Source organism: Ambystoma mexicanum, chromosome 5p (genome assembly GCF_040938575.1).
Source record: "Ambystoma mexicanum isolate Mex_15411 chromosome 5p, UKY_AmexF1_1, whole genome shotgun sequence".
Taxonomy (NCBI): Eukaryota; Metazoa; Chordata; class Amphibia; order Caudata; family Ambystomatidae; genus Ambystoma; species Ambystoma mexicanum.
Genome location: NC_090930.1, coordinates 293264738 through 293292713, shown reverse-complemented (window position 1 = coordinate 293292713; position 27976 = coordinate 293264738). Strand labels below are relative to the sequence as shown.

Sequence of the window (27976 nt, the reverse complement as noted above, 5' to 3'; positions counted from 1 at the left end):
GAGGCATCATTAGAAGGTTGCCAGTCCTGTAACAACAGTACCGGTAAGCTTGCCGGTACGGCTGTTACCGGACCGGCAAACTACGAGTTCTGCTCGCGAGTGTCTTACCGCCCGCCAGGTCTGACCTGGTGGGCGGACTGGCACCCGCGAGCAGACCATGTCGGATGCACCGGCACCATTCCTGAATGGTGCTGATGCACCCGGCCTCCCCACTCCCATTTAGTCCAATGGGAGTCAAATGGGAATGGGGACTCATATTTTCCGATGCATGGGCAATAACCGGGTCCACCAGGGCTGTAATGCCCCGGTAATTGCCCATTACAGGGCACCGGAAAAAAATGACTGTGGCGGCAGCCGTTCCGGTTTTACTGACACAAATACCACCAGAGTCATAATGAGGTCCACTACCTCTGTTCTCTGCATGATTGCCCTCTGTATGGCTCTTCAGGTAGAAGTGCGTGACCTACCTATCACATACATGCCAGCACATATACATGCTATTCTTGTTGTTTTCAGAAAAGGGCCAGTGGGAAAGGTTTTGAAACCAGGCACTGCAGTGGGCATGTTTTAGGCCCTGCAGAGGAAGGTGGCCCGACCGCCTTTAGAAGGCCCATGCAAGCCTTGCATATTTTGGAAGCGGATCTTCCAAAATGTTCCAGATGTTTGCACTACTGACCCCTGAAATGGTGGTGCCTCGGGCTTTTCTCAATTTGGTTCCAACATACCTACTAATGAATCGTTCAATTATTATAACAATACAAAAATCACAAATAGATAACGAGATATACACTCTTCTAAATAATCTATGAGCGACAAAAAAAGCCCTGCAGCGTTAAGTGTCAACTCATTATTCACACTTGCTGTTGTGGCATCTTGTTGTGAGTTTGACATTTTGTAAGATCATCTGAGTGTTTACAGGGATATATTTAGAATCGATGCGCTGTGCAAGTTTTGACGCCCTTCCTTCTCCACTCACTTCCCAGGATTGTTCGTCCGCCATTCTGGGGCCATATCACGGAATCTTTGCACCAGTGCAAGTGGAATCTAGAACAGTATTAACACTCCGGCAAACACTGCCCAAGTGCAAAGAACATGGGGCCTGATTCCCACAGTGTTTTTCAATGGGAATGACCCCTGCAAAATAAAACCTACTTTGTGAATCAGGCCCACAGGTCTTCTGTGCATTTTTCCACCACTATTCATTTTGCAGGTGTGCTTATAATGTTCCGTATTAGCGCCTGGCCACACTTTGCTCTAGTGTAAAAAATGTATTAAGAATCTCTTTCTCAATGGAGCGTTTTATGCCCTAATGTTAATACAATAGAATGCGGCACTTGCACCAGAGTTCTGTGATGAGGCCCCAGACGGGCAGGCAGGAAGTATGGCTCATGTTGCTCTTGGAATGTGTCAAAAAATACCGAATTCAGAGTTAATCTCTGCTTTTTAATTGCCACTCATAGCACACGATGGTGCAACAGTTAGATATATGTAATGCGACTTTGAAAACATGTAGGACAAGTTGTCCAAACATACATTATTTCAATGCATGTTTGCACATCTGCGCAGTCCATTTTGGTGAAAATTTGCATTGAAAAAACAAAATAACTTTTGCACCAGGAACATATTTTGCATTAGTGCGGAATGTACCCTGTGTGAAAAAAGCATTTACAGAATATGCTTTGTGCACTAGCACCATTTTTGCACTAGTGTTAATTGCACGTACACGTCTGCAAAGTGTCTGTAATATCACCCCCTATTATTACATGAGCTAGGACTTGATGACCACAATTCATATATATATATATATATATATATATATATATATATATATATATATATATATATATATACACATATATATATAACACAGTACATCATTGTGCGTGTGAATGATTGTGTTATGGTGTTAGGAATGTTATGCAGGAGTGTGTCAGAACTATTCTTGCAGTGATGGGTACTTACTATTGCTGGGCATCAGGTCCCTTTCAGGAATGAACAGTTTATATCCATAGTGCTTCTCCAGGACACTGGGCAGGATCTCCAGAGCAAACTGCTCCTCTTCCTTACTCTCACAGTCCAGGGAGTCTGGATCCACTTTGGTGTAGGAGAGGTAGGCGTCATACTCCTTATTGTCTTGGAAAGGAAAAGCAAACATAGGGTGTTATGGTGGACAGCCATCACAGCAAGCAGAAGCATGCAGATTGAGATGCAGCCTTCATTCAACTGCTCCGGTTCATTGCATTGGGGTAGTGATGACACATTAATAACCATCGAACATTATCTAGAACGTGTTTCTTTCAACTCCACCTGCATCCGCTTGTGCTCTTTAGACATGTTGATGATGTGCTCTTACTCCATTGTATGGACTGCTCTGCCTGTCATCCCCCCAAAATGCTGTTTTTCCCCAAAGAATCGACCCAGTGCAGACCCCCTGCACTGTTAGAGTAGGCTCACGTGTGCATTATATGTCATATATTAGCTAGGATTACATACACTCATATTAAATGTACAAACTTGATTAGCAGCATTTGATTTACATGAGAATTGTGTCTATAGGGTTGAATGTAGGCCTCCTTTCACACTGGGCTCCAGTACACCTGTGTGACAACCATGCAGACTCTCTTAACAATAAAACAGTTTAGAATAATTTGATATGTACCAGCAGTATAACAGGCACAAAGAGGCTGACACAAAGATGCAGTTCTAAACAGTTATCAAAACAGGCGTTGAACTCTTGCTGTATTGCGAAATAAAGAGAAGTATTTCTTACTGAGTCTTTAGGTAGGTTTATTTATGTTATTGATTTTATTTATTTATTTGAATTTATGAAGCGCTTAACAGCCCTGAGGCATCGTGGTGCTGTTACAGAAGGCTTACAGAAGGCTTACTTGGTTACATAAGTGCTTAGCGTGGGGTACATGGTTAGGTACAGTCAATCAGGTATGTGCAACACATTGCAAGCCGAACTCATGTTACGGTGGGCTCAGAGCAAAGGGTGCAGGTTAAATCATGAGCAACATATTAAAGTCAATCAGGTGGGTGCAACGCATCACAGGCCGCCTTCATGTTACGGGGGGCTCAAAGCAAAGGATGCAGGTGCGACCAGGAGCAACATATTACAGTCATTCAGGTGGGCACAACACATTACAGGCCGCCCCTCATGTTACAGGGGGCTCAGAGCAAAGGGTGCATGTAAAATCATGAGCAACATATTACAGTCAATCGGGTGGATGCAACACATTAACGGCCGTCCCTCATGTTATGGTGGCTCAAAGCAAAGGATGCAGGTGCGACCAGGAGCAACATATTACAGTTAATCAGGTGGGCGCAACACATTACAGTCCCCCCCCTCATGTTACGGGGGCTCAGGCAAAGGATCCAGGTAAAATCAGGAGCAATAAATTAAAGTCAATCAGGTAGGTGGGCGCAACACATTACAGGACGCACCTCATAATACGAGGAGCACAAAGCAAAGGTTTGGCTGTTTCTGGCCATGGTCCAATCTACACTTGGTTACCCTGATTTCTGTATTAAGAGTGTAGGATTTGGTGTTCCTGAACCCACCTCTGTAGAATGCCTAGCATGGGAGCGCTGAAGGGTGTGGCTTTGGCAAACCCTCAGGCTATCCTTCAGCTACCTTAAAAAGCAGTCAATCCAGGGGTCCATCTCGCCAAGAGTCAAGGGGCAACATTGGATAGGGTGAACTTCCTGTAAATTCCCTGCTGTACGGTCATGATCCCCAGGTCACTACGTTCATCGCTACACCTGCCGTAACCTCCCTGCCCCTCAGAATGATTGCACCACCTTACCTACTCCGTCCCTAGACCGACTCGGTCTGCTGGAACATCTCTGGTTTCACTGGCTAATGGGTTTGCCTCCTCTCTCCCCTTAGGGCCTAGTACCTCTACTATGCGCTAGTCTTTCTCAGTACTCCTGCCCTGCTGGTAACGCTTTCTCTTCCTCTGCCATCCTCACAGCACACCTCATTAGGCTGCTGTGCGCTTTGTAAATGTTCATAAATAAATAAATAAGTAAGACATAGCTCTCAATTTGTCAACTCCAGATCTCCTATGGCTTCCAGATCTTCCAAGAGAGGCAACAAGGAAGCATAAAAGTAGCCCACTCCCAGCAAGAGAGGGAGGCCCGAGACTGTCAGAATCTCACGCCGCTCTTGGGCAGGGGCACTGCACATTCTTGTAGTAGTAGCAGCTGGGCAGCAGTAACTGATCAAATATCGGATCAGCGGATATTCAAACAAAGACATGTAAACATTTCAAATCATCACCGGCAGCATTCACCTCCAAAGTGGGTCTGATGCTCATTAAGAAAAGGTTATGCCCTGTCAGAACGGGTCACCAATAATGCAGGATAGAACAAGAAGTGCTACCTTTCCCTGCTCTAACCACAGCAAATGTCAGTTGGGTTGTTTTATTGTGACGAACCACCAGAAATTACTCTACTGAAATCCATTGAAACTGAGACTTGCCTGCAACCTAAGCACAGTTCTGAATTCTGCTTGCCATGTTGGAAAGTCAATCTGACTTGAATATCAGGGTTCTGTTTGCTATTTATTCTCTTCTGCTCCAACACCACCCATGCCTCGGTCCATGCTCTAAGATCTTGAATTGTGGGTACAATCTCCATGTCACATGTACTTTCCTATATGGTTTTATCTGCACTTTTCTATGTATTATGTTTGAAATAATCGTTTTAACACTGTAGTTAATGCTATACAGGATTCGCTTTTATTAGTGATAGTGTTGGATTGTTTCTCACATTACATTGATAAGCGTCATATACACTTTAAGGCAATTGTACGCCTTGTTTGTCAGCCAACACGTGTTTCGACCCAGAGGGTCTTTGTCAAGGCTATTGTCAAAGTTCGTGAGCCCCCTTTGGGGTCCTGGTCCTAGTATGGGTGCTATCCTGCTCACAGGCGAGGCTTCTGTTGGCCCTTGTTAGTGGCTGTAATCAACGGTCTGTTGCGGCTCCAGGACCGATGATTACAGCCACTAACAAGGGCCAACAGAAGCCTCGCCTGTCAACAGCACAGCACCCATAGCCTTGATAAAGACCCTCTGGGTCGAAACACGTGTCGGCTAACAGACAAGGCGTACAATTGCCTTAAAGTGTATATGACGCTTATACTTAACTTAACACTTAACGCTTAACACTATCACTAATAAAAGCAAATCCTGTATCACATTAACTACAGTGTTAAAATGATTATTTCAAACCACTGAGGCAAGATAGCCAGGAGAAACAAACCTCCTTTTCTACTTAACAACTAGGGGTACTGGCTAAACCTCAACAACTCCTGTGATCTTGCAATGCCAGAACAATCTATTAGCCTTGGATAATAGCAGAGCCTAGCACAGGCTGTTTCCACACCTACAGCCAACCACGATCCTATTAACATGTTAAGTCCAGTGTAGATGTTTATAGCGTTAAAAATATTTGGTGAGCGTGCCGTTGCATTCCCTACTGAGAAAAACTGTGACATGACCATGGCAATTTTGTTTCATCTGTGCATCTTTGATTATGAAGTTTGTTCATAGTGGTATTCTCTTCTCACTTCCCAAGATCACAGAGCTGAAACAAAGCATCTGTCTTTGTTCCACATTCCTGTGCCTAGAGTTAAACCCAAGGACAAGCTTCCCTGGTGTCTGTTTACTCTCCAGAATTTTTTTTAAAAAACAGCGACGACAGCAGTAGTGATCATATTCCCTTAAGGGGAAGAAAGCATTTCTTTCCCGTGATTTGGAGTGTGCATAAACTGACGCTTACACTGCATCTTTGCTAGGGGGTCTGTTACTCACAATACCTCTGAGGAGACTGACTCTGATTGTTCCATTTCTTTGCATGGGGACCCAGTGAGGGTGGATTGGGGATCCCTCGGATACCTTCTTTGGGTCCAGAATCCACTAGCTTGAGACCGCCCTTGTTCTTTGCGCCACTATGCTGTCAGTCTCTCAAGGTTTGGTAAGGGACTTACACTTGCAGAAAGGAGCTTGTCATTGAAGCTCTATTGTTCTTACTCAACATAGCCCCATTTTATTCAACAGAGACATTGTAACGCCGAATGCTCCTACCGTCTGAGCTGTACCCAGGTGTCCTACTTTGAGGGCAAACCCATCCTTTAAGGGGCATTCCTTTCTAATACCCCGCTATCAGACAAAGCAGGACATTTACTGTGATGGCTCCAAGGCGGTTAATGGGTGGCATTTTCCCCTGGCCACTTATCCGCTGGCATGCCCTTTTCCATCCAACTTTGTTTGGTCAAGTTAGGGATTACCTTTTCTGGGGAATTAGAAGGTCTGCAGAATACTTTAACATTAGTCCCCCATTCACCATCCATTTCCGGATTTAAGAAGTTAGTTTGACTGCTGGAATCACTTTTTGACACATTTATTTTTACTTATTTTTCTACAAAACGTGCCGGTGAGACTCTACACCCCCTTCACTCACCCTCTCAATCCTCTTTCTATATAACTAACCCCAACCCTGCACTCATCTATCTTTGCAGGGGAAAAAAGGTAAAAACAAATGTGGCAAAATGCAATTTAACAAACTTTACCAATTTGGCCAACTTGGTATGCAATCAAAGTGTGGAATACCACATTTCAATAATGTGTGGACACATCGCAGTACATCAGGGGGAGAGTGACTCCTCTTTTCAAGGACATGTCTTCTGTACTATACAGGGGGCACGCTGCAGATTCCCAGACTTTTGACATGCCTGTGTGTACGTTCATTGGAGCAAAGTAAGAGCCTCTCACACTGTTCACAGTATCATGCATAGTTGACGGGATAGGGGTTCGCGATGGGAGAGTGATTGATTGGAGCAAACCCTACTGGTACACTTATAGTTGGATATGTCCATGGAAGATCATCTGCAGTAGGTACAGTTCTGGGCCTGCCACTTTCTTCTGCGCCCATTAGTACCGCTATTAAAAACAAATGGGCCCCTTTGGGACTGTTTGCCTCAGTAGATCTGAAATGCCATATATTGGTGATAAGCCTCAGATAGAGCACAGGATCCTAGAAATCTTCTTATCACAAACGTCATGCCACCTTCCAGATCGGAAACCCAAAGAGGCCCTTAAAAATAAGGTGATAACTTGGCTTTGTGGTAAAACTGAACCTGGGATTGTCAGAAGTTCTGATTTGAAGTTCCTGCGCAGGAATAAGCTGGACAGATGGTGTACGCAAACCGATAGAGACTGTGTAATCATCGGGTGCTGCAATAGTAATCTCCCTTTTTTTCTGGCAAATTGTAACAACTTTCTTGACGTGCCCTCGCACCTGAAACTGATTGTCGACCGCTGGTACGGTTTCTGCTTTTACTGTTATGGTTTACTTTGGGTCTGTTTGTGCGCACTGAGGCCCATGGACAAGTTGCGCAATATATGAAGTAAATACAATACTATGGAAGTACCCCTTTCTGTAGCGCCCTAATGTTAACGCGATCCAGCAGCGAATGAACCTCTGGAAACTTCCTGGGTCAAGACATTACTTCTTATGGCCTTATGTCTCCAAACGAAGCATTCCCTACTGGAATCACCAAGTGATCATGGCCGAGTCCTTGTACTGAGAGTGGTGTACAGTACTTCTGCATGAGTGCCAGACCATCGAGCCAATGGTCACAATTAGAAAGTAAGCAGAAGACATTTCAAACCTCTCAAAAACGGGACTCCTCATCTCTAGTCCGCAGAATGTACTGTACAGGCAAAGGCAATGGTCACGACCACCCTGGTGAATTCGGGCACAGGCACATGTGAAACTTTGAGAACTATTGACCATCTTATTTGCAAATATGCTTTGTTTAAAGTAACTTTTTTTTATCTTTAACTACAATTTAACTTTAGAGTGTCCGGTTACTTCACTACAAGGGTTGTCATTCTACGTCTTTCTGAATTCTGTTAATTCTTGCAGTTATTGTTTACATTGTATATGTACTGTCTTTTTTTTTCTTCCTCTGGTCATTTTTATGTATTTTTAATCTGACTCTCACTCCTGTCACTCCTGTCACCTTGTAAGAGTATTGCCTTGAGGTTGGCAAAGTTATGAGAACCTATGCAAACCTCAGAAAGTCACATGACACCTTACAGAGTAACCAGCTGATCCCTAGTTCAGTTGGTGCTAATTCCTCTATCATTGTCACCATTACTAAACATTGAACAAATGCACTTAGCACCATCAAGTAGCAAGCATATTCTGTCCCAATCCATGTCACATTAAGATGTTTGCAGTGAGGCAGACATGAAACTAGGTTTTTTTATTTTTAATTTTGCTTTGTGACAGAAAAAGAACAGAGTTTGCTTCTAAGTTACACTATTCAGACTAGAAAAGTGGGGCAACATTGTTTTTCTCATTGCATCAACAGAAAGAAAATAAAAAAGCAGGGTTCTTAGTCTTAGTCTTGGTTCCAAATGTTATGTTATACGGTACAAGCACATTCTGGAGCAAGCCCTATTTGTTATTGCCTATGATGCTGGCATGCACGGTAGGCTAAACCATGTCAATTCATCAAAAGCATCTTTTAAAATATAGATATAGGAAACCTATTTTCTCTATTAAGAATTACAGAGACAGAAAGCTATGGTTCAGGGCATTTGCTAAATTCTTGCCACTGTTGCAAACATTTAGAAGGTCGTGATAATTGAGGAGTAGAGTAAAAAGTATGGGTACAACACACGGATACATATGCATGTTTTTGAATCTATTCAATGATTTGCATTGGCGGAGAAGGGTCATGGAGAGAATGTTCTATTTTCATCCCAACTGCACCATTCACGCAGCCACACAAGTGGCACCATTCACGCAGCCACACAAGTGCACATGCATTTTTACCAGCATGACATTTCCATGCCGTCACATGCGTTCGATTCCTATGGAAACTACCTGCTTTTGACACCTTCTAAAAGAAGGCAGATTCCATAGGAATCCACTGTAAATGCTGCCAGCCATGAATAAACACCATGCATGCATTCAGTTTGCACTGCTAAAAACACAGGTGTGAATACATTTGCAATTAGCTGATCGATTTGCAGATTAGTGCAAATGCAACAGGTCCCTCCGTGCTAGTTATGCAGGCCGCTAACATGAACTCCATGATAATCGGGTTCCATGACTTCGGTTTTGACACCAATACATGGCCGTAAACTTGCCAAATCTTCCAGAACCAAGGTAACGTTAGGAAGTTACAGTGCACCTTGCTGATGCCTGATCCATCAGGTTTGATTTGGTAAACATCCCTTACCTTTTATCTCACTAATAGAAGTGACATCCTTGCTCTGGAATCATTGCAGACTGGCTGAAGGCATGCTTGTTTCTTTTTTTTTAAATCACGAAACCCTTATCTTAGTATTCCTACATAAGTGGTCCTCGACATTTGGGCACTTATACTCTTCTGCGCAAACTGCTCACTAATCTATTAGGATATTTAGACAGCACAATTGTTTAATGTATGGTTCATGTAGTTTTTCTGCATGGACTAACGACCACCGGCTCTAAATCCACTCAAGCCTGACACATAACAATTGTATTCAAGGGCTGTCCAATGCGCATTCCACTAATTAATCTCTATCACAAATACATATTGGAGTATCTAAAATCCTCAATGTCAATATTTATTACAATATAATATTGTTTCATAATGTTCAATATATCAGTGTTTATAGTGTTCTCAGCTTTGCCAACACGTGTTTCGACCTTTAAAAACGCAGGTCTTCTTCAGGGCTAAACTCGACTATAACTACATCATCCACTCTATTCAAATTCTCCTTAGAAACAGTACTTAATGTCCTCCTCATAAAGGTACTTAAAACGTAACCTCGTAATATGATGATCCGTTCATAACGCACAAGCGGCAATGCAACTAATATTGTCTCACTACTCCACTTCATCAACTTCTATATTGTGCTCTTGTTAGCACGGCTCTTTCTCACGGACCGCAGTGATCTGCTTTGTGTCCACAACATTTGTCTCTAGAGATGTTTTGGACTATGACTCCCAGAGTGAAATGTTTCAGGCCCCTGCTCTACACAATTTCTTCTAGGAAAAAAGCTGTTCTGGCATCCAAAATCCATAGTGATGTTATGTAATTCTAAAATTAATTTTGTGATATAGAATTTTAAAACCTGATGTCCGGTAAGCTCTAGAAGCTCTACCAAACTTAAGAAGCACGTGTAGATATTAAAACATTTAATCACTATGTAAAGTTAGTTGACGAGACATAACCTTCATAATGAGTAATTCAAGCTAATTAAATGAATTCAATGAGCAGAAGTCTCAAGTTGTGTAATCCACACTAAGGCCAACAGAAGCACAGCCAAAAAGACTAATGAATAAACTGCTCTGCCTGGAGCATGCGACGAATACAGATACTAGGAAATTAATTCTAGGCTTTAACACTGGGGATTCAGCAGAAGATGCCAATGAAACACAAGATGAGCCCAGACATGTCAGCTTTAGTTTGGGAAAAACGCAGCAACGCAATATAAACAACACATCCTATGCAGATGAGCTTCATAGCCTACTGCTGGTGCAATGCTTCAAAAATAATTTTGAAGCCAATTGCTCTTGTTATATATTTTGGTAAGCTAAACCTGCCAGCATTCAGTGTTTGCAGGACCATTTAACATGCATAACATAACATTGTTCCTTACGGATATTGGTTAATATTATATCAAAAATATTTGGATCATACAGATAAAACGTATCCAAATATGCACATTTTCATGGCATAGTGTACAGAGTCGTATCTTGCTGTGCAAAAGTATAAAATGAAACATCGCTCCAGAGTCCTAAATACAATACATGTATTATAAAGAAAGACATGTAATCCTCACTCAACAAATGCCCTGCGATCATATCTGCAGGCTTCAAAACAGATTCATGGAATAAGGAAAGACTAGTAAGATTGTGCCATTATCGGTTTGTGATGATAACTACAACAATCTCAAAATGTATTTAGAATATGAGGGTCACTTTTATAGCAACCTGTCAACCTCAAAATGTTTTGCCTACATCTCGCAGGATCTCTCACAATTCACTAGGCCGGCTGGAGATGATGGGAGTTGTAGGCAAACACACCTGGAAGGGGACAGGTGAGCTGCCACAATCTGCACTACCAGTGTGTAGAAAAAAACAGCTCTTTACGGTTTGCTACATGCACGTTTATTTTCAGACGATGCCATATGTCTGCTGATGTGTGCAATGATAAGAGTTGCGCAATCTTCGTTTTGTTTTCTTCAAAGAATTGTCAAGCTAAGGCGCCAGTTGGGACTTATACCAGCGGTGTTTGATGTGTTATATATGCAGGTGTTTTGCAGAACATCTCTCACCACTTTGTGTCTACTAATGTAGTGTTGAGGTATACATGTGGTCTATATGAGGATGAATGTTTGAGGTAGAGAGTTTGGAGGAGGAGTGAGTGAACCTCGGTCAAGTGCACCCTGAATTTGTAATATATAGCATTTTCTTTATTGTGTTTTGTGTTTTCACTTTAATTTTTTAAGTCATTTTTGTTTGTGTCTCCCTGTATACCTGCAGTGTTGTTGCATTTCAAAATAGATTACTAATATGTTCAAACCTTTTCTCTATTCAGCATGTATGTGTTCGCTATGTATATTTGACTAATAAAAGGTATTTAACTTGCTTGATCTGGTACAACTGTGTGCAGAATGATCTGCTATAGCCACTAAATATTATTATTGGTTTGTTTCTCGAAATTTCTCCCTAGGGCACCTTTTCCTTGTTGCCATGCAAGCATGGCTGGCAGCATGTACAATAGATCCCTAAGGGATCTGCTGGCTTTGGCATCTCCAACATATGCACCAGCATGAAAATCTATGCCGGCACAAGTGCTAGAGCATTTGTGTGGTGGAGAAGAAGGAAGGCAGGGGGTAACACAAGTTGCAATCAGCCCCTCCACTCCACCATACACATGGTTCAATATGTAGTGCGGCATAAACGGAAGGCGTTAACGCCTTATTCAAGGCTTTTACGCATTTTATTCACATTATGCCACATATGACTTGCAAGGCATTTAATCAATTAAACTGCAAGCTTTCAAGAATGATACTTCTACCTTTGAATTCTGTGTTTTTGGCAAAAGGACGCCACACCACTACTCTCTTTCAGTCCATTGAGAATGTGTGTACAGATCATTTATAACAGACCATAAGCTATGCTGGTGTAAAATCCAGGGCTTTAAGTGGGCCGGGGCCTGCCGGGGCTGGGCCCTGGCAGGCTCCAAAATTTCGTTTTGAGGCGGGGCTCTGCCGGTGCCCACTAGTCTCCCCTGGCAGCCCCGGCCACCACACGAAAAGGCATGTTTTTCTACAGCCTGAAACTCTCGCTCGTGTGCGAGAGCTTCAGGCTTCAGGAATAAATGCCTTTCCGAAATAATGGTGGCGCCGCACCTACGAGGCATCCCTTTAAGCAAGGGATGCCCGTGGGCCGGCGCCACCATTATGGAGACAACGTGAGGCCGCTGGAAGCAGAGGCCTTGCTTTCTAAATACCGAAGCTCCCGCAGATTCGCGGGAGTTTCATTCTTTAGGAAAAGGCCTCTGCTTCCAGCGGCCTCACCCTTTCAGCCTTAATGGTGACGCTGCCCCTCCCCAGCTGGCGAGGGGCAGCGCCACCATTAAGGCTGAATAGGCGAGGCGCTATCCCCTGCCAGGTTAGCCTATAGAAAATAAATGTTGAGGGGGAGAGGGTGCTGATCTCTACAAAAGGCTGCTTGGCAGGGGTGCCAGTAGCTATTGAGCCGAGGCTCGTCAGGGGGGCGTGGCCTAACTGGCCAGCGGGACTCCTGCCGTTAGGCCACGCCCCCTTGATGAGCCCCGGCTCATTTTGTGGTGCCACTTAAGGCACTGGTAAAGTCCTTTCTTGCAAGAGACTTGGATAAGTGAAGCACCAGTGGTAACTGGCAAGAGTTTGACCTGGCACTAAACCCTGCTATCAAACTTAAAAAGGGTCGACCGATGGCAGGATTAATAACTCTAGTAAGGCGATCGTCGGGAGTTGGCATCATAAACTCGATTAATCATTCACCATTTATCCAGGACACTACAATCGCAATGAATGTCTTCTTGACATGAAGAACAACTACACTGATCAAACAGCAATAGTGAATTTGTACTGGAACCACTGCAGAGCAGGGAAGCATGAGTTTATAGATCAACTTTCAGGAATACTAAATCGCCTACTAGAAGGTCAAAATTGGACAAACATAATTATTTGTGGTGACTTAAATATCGACTACTTTAAGTCCTTGAAAGAGGAAAAAGTCCTTAGCTACCCATTGGATGGATGAAATGAAGGCAAGAAACCTACAGATGCTAAACGGATGCACGTTGGGCGATATGCCGCCAGCACTCACGTGGAATCGTGTTGATCAGGGTTCAACAATTGATTACGTATTTGTATCCGAAGCATTGCATCCACGCGTGAAATCGCTAAAAGTTATTCACAAACAGAATAGCAATCATGATATGCTGTTAATGGAACTATTGACTATGCAGATGAACCCAAAATCGAAATGGTCACACAAAACCGTGGTAGAAGCAAACAGAGTGAGACTAAGATTAGACAAAGACGAAGTTGCTCAGCTGTCTAGCCACTACTGCCAATCAGGGTCAGCGTAAGAATACGAACACTTACTGGCACAATTCAAAACTAAGAACGTGGGATCAAAACATACTAATCTTATACGTACACATTGCTTTGACTTGGAGATACTAAAACAGAAGTGCCTGATGAGACGCGCAATGCGACAAGCGCATGACTTAGATATAGAGACAGAGTCTGAAAAAGAAGGCGGCGAGACAAAGGTATAAAAACTGGCTTATATCTCACAAATGTTTAATGCTACAGAACGACGCCGAACTAATGCTGGAGAGTCTAAAAAACAAAAACACGAGAGACTTTTGGAAAATCATCAACAATACATGAGCTCCCCAAGAAGCATTACAAACTTCCATAGTGCCAGAAGTAGCTTAGATATCTCACTTCAAGGATCTATATAAATCAAATGTGATGCCAAATATCCCAAATGAACCAATTCTCACAACTTGGGCACTAACATTTCCCAAAGAAGACATTTCGTCAATAATTACTAAAGCTAAAAGTTCGAGAGCCCCCGGCCCGGACGGATTAACACATTTTAAAAAACATCCAGAGTTATGGTCAAATATGTGTGGCCTTATTTGACAGAATAAACTTGCAACGTCGAACACCAAAGTCCTGGAAAACAGCAGTGATCGCCCTAGTGTTTAAAAAAGGAGACAGAACGTGCACTAAAAACTATCGTCCATTAGCATTACTGGACGTATTAGGCAAAATGTATGCAACTATGTTACAGCAAAAAGTGGTCAAGTGGGCAGAAAAATCAAAACACGTGGACGTGAGACAGGCAGGATTTGTTAAACAGGTGGGCTGCTCACTGAACCTGTTGCTGATGAACATGATTAAAATGAAGGTGATAAAATCAAACACAACGGTATATCTCGCCTTCATTGATTTTTCTTATGCATTTGATACTATGGACAGGGCACTCCTGTGGCAGAAAATGCATGCATGGGGTTGCCCAGAAGATCTAATGTCAGCTGTTAAAGAGTACACACGGGAACCTCCATTAGAGTGCATTTGGATCCAACTGGTTCATTGTCGATGCCGATTAAAACATTCAAGGGAGTAAAACAGGGATGCCCCTTGGCGACAGCGATATTTAGCCTGTTCATATTCGATATAGGAACTACCATAGAGGCAGTAAATTCATTCCCTCCAAAAGTACACAAATCGCATCTAAATTGGCTCCTGTACGCAGATGATCTTATTCTGATGGATTTAACACCTATCGGCTTGCAAAGAAAACTTGATGCCATTCAACAATACGTGACTTTGAACCACCTAGTTGTTAACATAAAGAAATGCGAAATTCTTCTGCTCAGAAACCTTAAATCTGGCAGCGTCAGCAGGGCGAAAAAAGTAACATGGACCATGGGACAGGAAGCGATACAGACTTCAACCTGTGTAAAATATCTTGGAATGGTAATAAGTACCTGCATCAATGACGGCCCATGGATAACTGAGATGAAACGAAAATGCAAGCAACTCGCGAGTCAAGCACTGGCATTGAAAATTAAATTTGGAAAGTTCTCACTTAAACCGGTCCTGAAATTTTACCGTCAAAAGGTAATTCCAGTCCTAACATATGGGGCAGAAAACGCCTTGGGTTGCTCTTGGGAGGTATGGTCCTCTCTTGAGAATATCTTTTGGATAAAAGTACTGGGCTTACCTAAAGGTACAACAACGTCTTGCATAAGATATGAACTTATTGCTAATTTCAATTCATGCGAGAGTTTGTTGGAGCCTATTATCGTTGTATCGTAAAACACTTGCTTGCGAAAGTATTCCGCAATTCAAAATCTTTCATAGCGCCACCTCAACTTTGTCGAACATCATGTCAATGTGGATTAAGAGGTGTGAATGTGTGCTGGTGGAATTCGACATTAAGCCTGAAATGCTCCATGAGAATCCAAACGCAGCAAAAGTAAAAATTTGGCGTGCTGACTGGGAGCAGACATGTGCACTGTGGGATGTTTTTATCCACGCATCCAAGCCCTACCTCAAAACTGTGCAGTACTGACATGGAAAACATCATGATGGCCAGAGATTCCCAGAAAATGCCCAGGGAAATGCATGAAGAATAGGCTGCCACCCATTTTTGCCGATGTTATGGGCACAGAAGGGCACTGCCTAAAACCACCATTGGACTACCCACACAGTAGCCTGAAACCATTGGGAATGGCAATGCTGATTGCCAAAAGCAACCTAGAATTGTGGGGAATTCATTTTCTTAAATCCCAAAAATGGGTGCATTACCAGTACTCACCACTATCAGAAAGCCGGCGTTTTAAAACAACACCAGACTTTTTTTTTTTCTCTTTTTGTGTAAAACTGAATAAATGAACCCAAAGCAGGCCAAAGAAAGACTTACTGAGAGGTGGATCCAATGTAAAGTTATATTCTGAAGTGACTTGAAGGTTTATAACAAGACTGGCTGAGCTGTGGATTTCAGCAGTTTAAGTAAATTTGGACTGAAAGACACTAAAAGCCTAAATGTTTAAAAGAAATGAGTGACCTACTTTTGAGTGTCACATAGGTTGCAATTGTTTAAATGTCATAGTTTCAAACTTAGAATCAGAATTCTAGCTGCATATGTAAAAACGGTTAGTTTTATTTGATTGCAGAAAACTGGGTAACTTAAAGTGACATTAGCTGGGGCCTGGCTTAAGAACTGAATTCTGCCCACCAGCTACCCCCGACAGGAGATGAGACTTGCACTACAGCTGTGTTCCCAGGCCAGCTGCCTTTTGCTGTTCCCACCAAAAGGGATCTGACACTTCTCTGATTGAATTATCAAGGGGCTGCTAGAGACTAAACATAGGACCCAGGCAGAGGGTTTATTGAAGTGGCCATAAATGGCTTCCTCTTGAACTATGGGCCTTCCAGGGCCCAGGCAAATGTTTTATTATGGGAGCCGTAAATGTGGCTTCCTCCTGGAAGGAAAGGGGAGGAGCACTGCATGTGAGAGCAAGCTGGCTTGGCAGAAACTGGGAGGGGGAGAAACTGGAGACAGAGGCTGAGCTTGAAGAAAGTGGAAAGACTGGTTTCTGTACCATGTGACCTGAAACCACACCCCTCTGTAGCCAGAATATGGTTTTAGAAAAAGATGAATAACTCATAATACGGACTTGTCATAATTATTTAAATGATACCATAATTCTTGTGATTTTTCTGCCCACATTTTAAGAGGTTTTTAGAACCGGTGGCATGATCTGGGGGCAAGCTAGCAGTTAAGAGGGTATTACTTAAAATGTATGCATGTTAAAAGTCTGATACTTCATCAATTAATGCCTGCATGCCTTGCACACATTTGGGTAAATTTGAGTAAGAATCTGATATTGGTAACCTGACCAAAAAGTGAAATATGTTGCCATTTCTCAATGCAAGCTCTCAGGAAGAGCAAATTTGGACAGGGTATACCTCCTGTGATATGTGATGGGTGCATGTAATTTTAAACAAATGTGTACCTGTGCAATTATGTCTTTTGGGTCAAAATATAGATTGTGTGTAATTTGACAGGGGTGGGTTCTCTGCACCATAAACAGACCTCATCATGATGACACTTCATTTCATTCCCCCAATCAAGGGGAAGAGGAGGAAGTGGCCAATGACAAGTGGAGAGGGGTAGGGCCTAGGAAGCTAGCCTCTCCACCCATTTTCAAAACACATAAAAGCAGACAGTCAGGACAGATAGGGACATTCAATTCCATTTGCTGCAGAGCATGCTGCCGGACCATACCACATCCAGAGATCCAGACTTCAAATCCATCAATCTCCAGAATCCAGAGAGGCTAGACCAGAGAGAGCAGAGCTGACCCAGACCACTGTTAGCAGAACCAGAGAGCTGACCCAGATCACTGTGAAGTGCCGAGACCAGAAAAGAGTCCAGTCTAAAACCTGACTAGATCCGTGGCGAGGCCCATTCTATTTCAAAATATATTGTGAGTACCTGGCAGAACTGTGCAGAACTAATCTCTTAGTTAAAATAATATAATTCAATCTATTTTAATCTAAGTAGAACTGCCTCCTAACTGTCACCTGTCATTTTGTAAAGCTGTCACCTGTCATTTTGTAAAGCTGTCACCTGTCATTTCTAGTTGCTAGCTGTCACTTGTCACTTTGAACTTAAAAATTTCAAATCTGAAACACGACCTTTACCATATCGCTCATATCTCCGTGACCATTTGTCTTAGAGACTTGCAGTACCTTTCCTCTGAAAGCGAATTTACCGCGATTTGCAAATTTCTCCACGTGTGAAAACAGCAGTTTCCTTGCTAAAAATTCGTTTGCCTCTTAAGAACCATCCCTGAATCATTGCTAGAGTGAGCCTGGACTAATATTAACTAGATACCACTCACCCTGAACCTCTAGAGGGATATAAAAGCATTTTAGCATATTTTTCACTTCATTGCCAGCACATATAAAAGCATTTTAGCACCTTTTCCAATATAGTGCTATCACATATAAAAGCATGTTGGGCCTGTGTTTCAACTTCTGTAGTCTAAGCTTGCTGGGGTGAACTGAATTACAGTTGATTGCATTTCTGAGAACTGTGTGCTTTCCTTCCATTTCCTTGCATTGCATAAAGGGGGGAGGGGATTGCCAGAGAAAAGTGATTACATTGTTTTGTTGAAATCATATTGAGTATTTTCTGTATTGCATTTTCATTCAACATTACATCCATCTGAACTTATATAAAGCATTCTCTACCACCTTATTCTTCTGTTCCTATTCACAAGTGTGCTAGTGCCAGACTATCCATTATTGATTACTGCTCAGATTCAGTGTGATATTCAATTATTAATTTATTATAAAGCATGATATATATATATATATATATTGTTTAAATTATCAAATAAACCTTTAAACTTGCAAAACAGAACTACTTCTTGGCTCAGTGGGGTCAGGGGGATTCCAAGAGAGGGGTGTTATATAGGGGTAGTCATCCAGAACGCATGAACTGGACATAAAGATATATTAATAAGGGTTTCCATTCAGTATCCCAGACTAGGCATTGACTTAGCTGTAGTGTTGAATTGAATCCTCTTACAAATTGGGCGCTCGAGCGGGACGTTTGGATTAGATCTATCACTTGTGCAGATTAATACAGTGTGCCAGCTGACCAGATACACATATCCGGTCGGATCACCACGCTGTGTTACGCTGTAAAGCACTCCTCAAAGGAACGCTCTAAGGAAAAGGTCTGTTTTGCAAAAATAAAATACAAACTTCTGTAAATCAGGAAGGAACTCAAATTCCAGAATGACTACCTTAGTAGACATGAAAATAGCCAGAGAGCACTTCTTACATAAGTTATTTGTGAGAGGTGAGTGGACTCATCAGGACCAGACGGTCTGGTTGCAGGCAATCGCACCCCAGATCACTGAAACAGGGTCAGATAAATGGAGAGACCAGGGTCCCTTACATGTGGCCCTGAGTGAACTATATATGTCCTCTAAGGCCAAGGATGAACACAACAAGATTGCCAGGGTAGCGGCATATTTATGTTTACATATGGGAGCCATGCAGGACAAATGTGCTGAAGGCCAAGATCTGGCGAGTAGGCAACTGCTGGCATTACAGAAGGTCCAATCTGACCTGGTCTCTTCTGAGCAGAGGCTGCAGGGGAGCCAGGAGTCAGCAAATGAGAGTAGACAGCACATCATTAAAATAAAGAGGGATATGGACATCCTGCAACAGGAAAAGGCTGACCAGGATACCAGATTTCTGGCCTTGCAGAAGGAGTATCAAGAAGGTTTGGACTCCCTACTGCAGAGCCAGAAAAAGCTGGAGCAACAGTTAGACTTCAATAGGGCATGTGCTGAGCAGGTAGTCACCCTGCAAAGCCACCTAGATAGGGAGAAGGCAGAGAGCAATAAACTGATTTTGAAAGACCTGGATACCCAGGCAGAGTTTGACCAGGAGCGCCAGAAAGCTGGTGCCTTCCAAAGGCAAAGGGACGACCTGGCGGCACAGATGCAGGCTCTTAGTCAGGAAAGGGATACCTTAGGAAGTCTGCCACTTAAAAAGGAAAATGGAAGAAAATCACCTGGCCCTCCAGGGACTGGGTGACCTCCAAAAAGAACACCATAACTTGTTAGAGCACACCAGGAAGGTGGAGGATGCTCTGGCAAGAAAGGAGCAGGCCAATAGGGACACAGCTCAGGAGGTAACCCTCCTGCAGCAAAGACTGGCCCAGTGCTCCAGGACCAATCAGGAAACGCAGAGAGAGAATGAGGCTCTCTGCCAGCACAATGATAGGCTCCAACAACAGGTAGCGATGCAGGAGAGACTGATAGAGTCTAGTAAGGCCTTAACTGAGGAACTGAAGGCGCAGGCTCTTGCATTGCAACAGGGAGCAGGGGCGGATAGAGACCAGGTTCGCTGGGAAAGGGAAACTCCTGAGCATAACCTCAGGAGCCCTAGTACCAGAGGCCTTTATCTCTCTCAGTCCGTGGACTCTGCCACCCCCATGTCCCCTGGCGCACATGAGCACCGGGCCACAGGGATGGCAGATTACTATCCAGCCAGAAGCATGGGGCTCATAGGCCAGTACCTCCCAGGAATGGATGGGCGGGCATCCGGGTATGGGCACCCAAGCACAGTGCAATTTAATGGGGAACCCCAGGAGAGTAGGCCCATTAAGGGCATCCTGAAAACCTCTGCCCAGTTAGGTCAGTGGGGGGGTACCCATCAAATCCTGGCAGCAAGGAGGGATCTGAAGACTCCTCTGAGCGGTACAGGACACAGGAGACCAGGTCCCCACATTCTGCCAGCCATTCCCAGGCTCGCAGAATCCGGGCAAACCTGGAAGATCAGACAGGAACCTCTGGGAGCAGTGCCTCTGAGTCAGAGGACGAATGGACAAGGGTTACCCGAACCAAAAAGACCAATAAGGCAAAAAGGGCCTTGATTAAGGACCCATTGAAACAGATTAAGGCAATCAGGAGTGTCATCACGCCTTATCATAAGAACGCTAAGTACTCTGTTTGGGAACACTTGGATCTCTTTGAGCAAATGATGGAGACTTTTCATTTGAAGGACAGCCAAAGCTGTATCCAATATGTAAAGTGGACATTCTCCCCAGAGTACTCCAGTATCTTTGCAGGGCTGGAGGACCAAAATCATTCCAGGTGGTCCACCTATAGGGCGGCCATATTAAAACATTTTTCTGTTCACAGAAATCCCCAAGAGGCTCGCAAGGCAGCCTACAATTTGCAGTGTGGGGAGGATCAGGCCCCACAAGAGTTTGTGCAAGAACTGAAACGTGCCTTTGCGCAGACCACCAGAAGGGTGCGCACGGATAGCAGAGAATTTATTAATACGTTTTTCCATGCCTTGCCCAAATACATAATGACCCAGCTCGTGAGAAATTTTCATGAGAAAAGATCTTTAGAATGGGTCATTGAACAAGCCACCCGCATCTACGAGGTGCAGAAACCGGTGGGAAACAAAAACCAGCCCAAAACCCCCAAAATTAACAGCACCCCTGCTGCTGCCAAGGTGGCAGAGGTAAAGGTTGCCCCCGTTTTGGATTTGGAGATGGGGGGGCCTAAAAACCTACCTGCACCTAATAATGCTAGGCCCAGAAGGTCCTCGGGCCAGTCACAAACAGGGAGTCAAGGAGGTAGTCCCACAAATGGGGTCCCTCGCTCTCCTGACTATGTAAGTCCCCGTTACAAGGGAAATCGACCCATCCTGGGTTATGTGTGGACTCCTCCAGCCCGAGGGGGGGGGATCCAGCCAAGCACCTAACCCAGGGAACTTCCCTCCCAACTTCCCACAGGAGGGCAGAAATTCTCCAAATCCTGGGCAGAACTTCTTCCCCAGGTATCCACCCAATTTCCAGCCCCAAAATCATCCATCCTTCTTTCCCCAATTCCCTGAGCCCAGACAACCGAATCCGGGAGAGGGGAGGCCAAGGGTGGAGGGGTATCCAAATCTTCCCAACCAGGGGTACTGCCAAAGAAGGGATAGCTACCCTTCCCGGGATCAGCCCAGGGGAGAAAACAGGGCCCCGTATCAGCCTGAGCGGGTTTCCCAGTTAGAGCGCCAGGTTCAAAACATGGGGCGGGATCTGGGTCACATACTGAGGGCGCAGCAGAACCCTCAGATGGGCATGCCGGCACAGAATGCACCAAACTCTGGGCCTGGTGCTCCAGAGCAATGACGGGGGCAGCACCCCGATAACTCACTGGTTCCCAGGGAGGAGGCACAAGGGGAAGGGGGGTGTAAAGCCTTGGACTAAGCTTCCTTCCCAACTTGTAAACAGCCCCTGGAAAACCAGGAACCGGAAACAAAATATCCTGCCCCTGAAAGTCTGCCTCCAAAGGAGCAGAGGGGGGTAGGAGAAACAAAAGACCCAAACAGACTCAGTTTGAGGAGGAGGTACAGATCTTCCAATTTGAGGGAGAGGGATCCTCAGAAGATCCTGGGAAAAGGATCTTCTCCTTCAGAGATGGGGGAACTCCTCCCAAAGAAAAATGGGTCCCAAGGGATGTCAATTCAGACTGGGGAGATGTGGAGACTGAGCTACCGCTGCCCACCATCTCATCCCAGAACCAACAGCAAGAAAATCCCCTGGCTCAAGCCCATCCTAGTGACTGCCTCCAAAAAGGGGGGGGCGGTCCGGAACCGGAGCCAGGGGAACCCACAATGGCTCTGATCTCCAGTTGCCAACTTTTTCTTTCAGATTCCCAAGGCTCTCCACAGAATTCTGCCCAAATCTCTTCGCTAGCGCTGTCCAAAACCAGAAAGTTAGCCCACCAGTTGTCCAAAAATGTGCATTATCTGTGCCCCCTTGAGGAGAAGGAGGGAAGATATTATGCCCCGGTACAAGTACAGGGACAGGGTACAAAATTGGCACTGGTGGACACGGGATCTCAAGCTACCCTTCTGTCCCGAAGGGCCTTTGATGAACTGAATGCAGGAAGGGGAGGGAATTACCAAATTCCTCTCACCTCACTTCCTGGACAACTCCAGAACTTTGACGGGAAGGAAATTCCCGTCGAGGGGACGGCAGATTTGGACATTAAAATTGGGTGACACAAGTTGAAACACCCGGTCATAGTTGTGACTCCAGTGGGCACCCCTTGTTTACTGGGGAATGTCCTCCTGAGGAGGTTGTCACCCTTAATGGATTGCGTAAACAAGGTCCTCTGGACCCAGACTAGCCGACCAATAAAATTAAAACAGAGTGTCAACCATGTTAGTTTAAACGGCACCTGCCACATGGTTGAACAAAAATCTGACCAAGTAGAATTTCACTTCCAGAATAGCCAAATTCCAGACGTGACAGTAATAGCAGTAGGACAACAGACTGGTGATGGAGGGTCCTCTCTATTTCTGAAAATCAACCTTCCTTCCAGTTTAAGGTGGTATTCCACACTGGAAGGAAACACCCTGAAATTCTTTACCAATCTACAATCAGAAACTCCCACTCCTATAGTCCAGAAAGATGTGAAATCAGCTCAGAGCCTGGCTGACATTCAGCAAATTGGAGAGCAGTTGTTCATCCCTGTCCAGTTAAATGATGGGAAGGACTCTGTTCTCGCTCGAGTGTGTGTGAACAACGGTAAGAGCTTCATCAGCGAAGCCATGTTCCGCCAACTCACAAAAGATCCAGCCATTCCCACCTTCAAACTGATAGACAAATGGGAAATGGACCTGGAAACACCTAATTCCAAACATCTCCTGCCAAGCAGATGTATGCTCAAAATCTCCATTGGCAACAAGAGCATCGTCCATAATTGTTGGGTCGTGCGAGACGTCCCTGCCGCCTTTTACTTAGGCAGTGACATTCTCAATCGCTTTGCCATTAGTTTGGACCTCATAAACTTCAAAGCTTGGTCCCAATTAGCGGATAATCCCATGGGCTTTGATGATCCAGAAAGAGTATTTAGGTCAGCTCAATTGCTACCTTATGCAGTTGAAATTCAGATCAAAGAGGAAGTCACCATCCCAGAAAGGACCCGACAATTCTCCCTGGAAGTGGAAGTTAAAAGAGGACAATATTTGCAAAACCCTGATGCTTACATACATCTAAACGCTTCTCTCCAACAGCAAGGGTTGGGGGTAAACCCAACTCCATTAGTCAACATAGAACATGACACCATTCTAATAGAGGTGGATAACAGCGACTTAAAGAGTATTACTCTAGCCGCAGGCACCATTATTGGAATGGCGGTTGATGACCGACATTTTTCCATCGATTTAGGTAATGAACCGTTAGGACCAATCCCCAAGGACTGTTTTGACAGTGACAGTGAGGACAATACAACACCAGACATGATTTTTACCCGGAATGGGGGGAACTTCCTGGTGTACACTTCTTGCCCTTATGGTAAGGAAGATGTGACTTGTGACTTCAGGAGGGATGAGGTGATTTTCCAGGTCCATGAGGGCTGCCTTTCCCACCTGAAGCCTCCAGTCCAAATCAGCACTCTGACCAGGGACTTCTCCACCCAGCTGGAAGAGGCCGCGGAGATTGCCAAACCAGAAGTCTTTCCAGGCTTCAGGCAGATGGTGGAAGAGAGAGTCAACCTAGCTGATGCCTGTGTGACTCTGGAACAAAAGCAAAAGTTGAAACAAGTTTTCTTGGATTTCCAAGATCTCTTTGCGGTAGACTCATATGACTGTGGTCGCACTGACATCCACACAACAACAATCCCCACGGACCCTGGCATGACTCCTGTGTTTGTGAAGCAATATCGCTTGCCTCTCACATCAATGGAGTCCCTTACTGAAATAATTAAGAACCTTGAGTCCCGGGGAATAATCCGTCCAGTCCACAGCACCTTCAATAATCCGGTGCTGGGAATATTGAAGCCAAACGGCCAGTGGAGACTCTGCGCCGACCTCAGGGAGCTCAACAAACGGGTACATACTTCCCGATGGCCTCTGCCCTACATTGACCAAGAGCTGGCCCAGATCCAGGGGTTACAGGTATTCACTGCAATAGACCTGACCAATGGATACTGGACCGTGCCTGTCAGCAGGGAGGACCAATACAAACTGGCTTTTACCTTTGGGGGCCAGCAATACACATGGACCCGGACTCCCTTCGGATACCTCAACTCCGGCAATGAATTCAACATTTTCCTGCATAAGGCCATGCCCGACCTGGGTGCGAGGGGTAACCTGGCTTATGTAGATGAAGTCCTCATCAAAAGTTCATCTGTGGAGGAACACATAGCGGAGATCCGTTATGTTCTGACCCAGTTGAGGGCCGCCGGAGCAAAACTTTCCTTTCAGAAAGCACAGTGGTGTAGAACCCGTGTTAATTTCTTGGGGCATGAGATTACTCCTCAGGGTCTATGTCCCCAGGAAAAGAAAGTGGAAGCACTTCAGAAACTGAAAGACCCCACAACTCTGCGGGAACTAAGGAGCCTCCTTGGACTGACTAATTACAGCAGAAAGTTCATTGAGGGCTACGCAGAGATCACCAGACCCCTGATTCATCTCTTGAAGGGGGGGTCAAGTGGGAATGGGGTCCAGAACAAGCCGAGGCAGTAAAACAACTCAAAAGAAGCCTCTCACAAGCGCCTTGCCTAGCTTACCCTGTCAGAAACAAGGAGTTCTTCCTGGAGACGGGGTTCTCTAATACGTGCTTGACAGCAGTATTATACCAAAAGCATGACAAGGTCAATAAAGTAATCGCCTATGCGAGCAAAACGTTATCCTCTGTGGAGGAAAAATTCAACGATTGTGAGAAGGCACTCCTGGCAACGGTGTGGGCATTGAAGAATTACCGCCCGTTTATCCAGGGGGAACACATCATAGTGGAGACTCCACACCAGCCTCTGCAATATCTCCAAAGTGACAGAATCCGGGCCGGAAATGTGAGTAATTCCCGAATTACTTCCTGGATTCTGTCAATGCAAGGCTTTCCTGTGGAGGTCAGATATGGCCAAAACAAGAAGAGTCCCCTCGCGCAAGGTCTGGCTGACTTGCATGATTGTGCCAGAGAAAACTGTCTTGAGGACGAAAGTCTAAAAATAAAGGACAACATGGAGGCATACCTTAATTCCCCACACAGAGTCTTTGAAGAGGACAAGTGTGAGGGAATGCCCACTGTCTATGTGGATGGATGCTCTTACCATGTTGACAACGACGGGGAGAAAGAACTGGTGGCCAGCGTAGGGAATGCATGGGTGAAGGAGTTCCCAGAACCCTCCGCTGGATACAAAATTGGTCCCCGAAGTAGTCATGTGGCAGAATTGATGGCTGTGCATCAGGCCATCTTCACTGCTGTCCAGCATCAACTCCACGAACTGGTCATAATCACAGATTCGGATTATGTACGGAACGGGTTCGTGGATCACCTGGTTAATTGGAAAACCAGAGGCATGTTATGTGCTAACAACAAACCCTTGAAACATGGGAAGTTGATCCAAAACATTGATGATCTGGTCACCTCGAATGAGATGACCATCTATTGGAAAAAGATCAAGGGTCATTCCAAAGTAGAGGGACCAGACAAAACTGGAAATGACTTAGCTGATCAGCTGGCCAAAACCGGGGCCATCCAAGGGGATCTAATCGAAATAGAGTCCCTGTTGGGGGAAATCCAGGTCACTGCTATCACTAGGTCCCAGATAATTGCTCACAACGACCTTTCAACTGCCCAATGGAGTAAGGAGATCCCTGATGCTGATTTGATTACCGCTCAGAAGGGGGATCCAATTATTGGTAAGTTTTACCAGCACCTTGAGGACCCTGAGAACTTTCCCCTGACGGATATCGATTACACTGGGAAAGAGGACCTAAGAGTGTTGATGAAATGTCCAAAAATGTTCCGGATCCAAGACGATTTGTTGGTAAGGAAATCCAAAGCTGGCCACGATCAGTGGGTGGTTCCTACCTCATTCCGAAGCCTGATGTTAAGTCACGCCCATGATGCGGCCACCGCCGGTCATAGGGGGTTTCACACAACACTGGAAAACTTAAGAGAGGTTGCATACTGGCCACACATGGGGCAGGACCTCGACCAATACTTGAAGGGGTGTCTTGTGTGTGCACAATTTCAGCCGACGTCCCTCACACACCGCGCGCCTCTCCAAAAGCGGGGGATGACACTGCCATCGTTAGATTTACAAATCGACTTTGTAGGCCCCGTGATTCGCTCTGCTAGGGGGAATAAGTACATGTTGACTGTGACATGCTTGTTTACCAAGTGGGTGGAATGTCTCCCAGCCCCAAATTGCAAGGCATAAACTGCTGCTGCCCTGATGATTAACCACATCTTTGCCCGTTTTGGTCTACCTCAAAGGATTGAGTCAGACAGGGGTAGCCACTTCACCAGTGAAGTAATGACAAAGATGTGGGAGATACTGGGGGTCAAAAGGAAGTTGCATATTGCTTACCGGCCAGCTTCTTCTGGGGCAGTAGAGAGATATAACCGAACCATTGTGAGCATATTAAAGAAGTTTGTGGCAGATTCTGGGCCAAGTTGGGATATCCGATTACCTCTGGTCCTAATGGCCATCAGATCTACCCCTTCATCTGCAACCAAAATGTCACCATTTGAGTTGATGACTGGGCGCAAGATGGTGCTTCCTCAGCATTTGCTCTACAGGACCCAAGAGCAGACACTGATAAATGCCTCCACAACTCACGAGTATGTGGAGAATTTAAGGAAACACCTTCAACATGCTTTTGCTTATGCTCAGCGGAATCTAGAAAGATCAGCTGATAGCATGAAGACCCACTATGACCTGAAAACTTCCAGGAAGGAATATCAGGTGGGGGACCGGGTCTATCTATACAATTTCCAAAGGAACCAGGCCAAACAGCGAAAATTTTTGCCTACATGGAAGGGACCCTTTGAGATTATAGACAAAATCTCCCATGTGGCCTACAACATCCGCATCCCCAAAGGCGGTTTGGCAGAGGTTGAAGACAAATGGGTCCACATTAACCAGTTGAAGTGTTGCCATCCCAGGCACACTCTGCAACAACTGGAGGAATCCTCTGGAATCCTAGAGGGTACTGTCTCAGATTAATTCAGTTCTAACCTAAAATATCCTACACATCGCCTATCAAATTCTGAGTTTCTCAATGTGGGTGTTTTCGTTTTTGAATGCAAAAAGAAATGTGCATGTTCATATGTTTTGACTATAAATTTATATGCCACCCCACTATATCAATGGTGGGGGAAAATGTCTATGAATAGGTATTGCCGCTCTTCCTTTGTCGTCCTAGGAGAAAGAAAACCTGGAGACGGGCCAAGGAGGATGATCCGGAGACCGGGAGCAGAGACGCAAGGGGCCCAGTGTACCGCCCAATATTCCCATCAGGACCGGCGAGGAGAACCGATCGATCCGGCCGGATGGAGG

At 44.8% G+C, this 27976-nt stretch overlaps 1 protein-coding gene across 1 annotated transcript in view; it reads right to left on the bottom strand.

Moving 5' to 3' along the window:
• IL1RAPL2 (interleukin 1 receptor accessory protein like 2) overlaps window positions 1-27976 on the bottom strand; it is a 2001777-nt gene that overhangs the window by 83132 nt on the left and 1890669 nt on the right. Inside the window, exon 8 of the mRNA XM_069612724.1 lies at window positions 1963-2133. Within this exon, the coding sequence (XP_069468825.1) occupies window positions 1963-2133 (171 nt within the window). The remainder of the gene's footprint in view (window positions 1-1962; window positions 2134-27976) is intronic.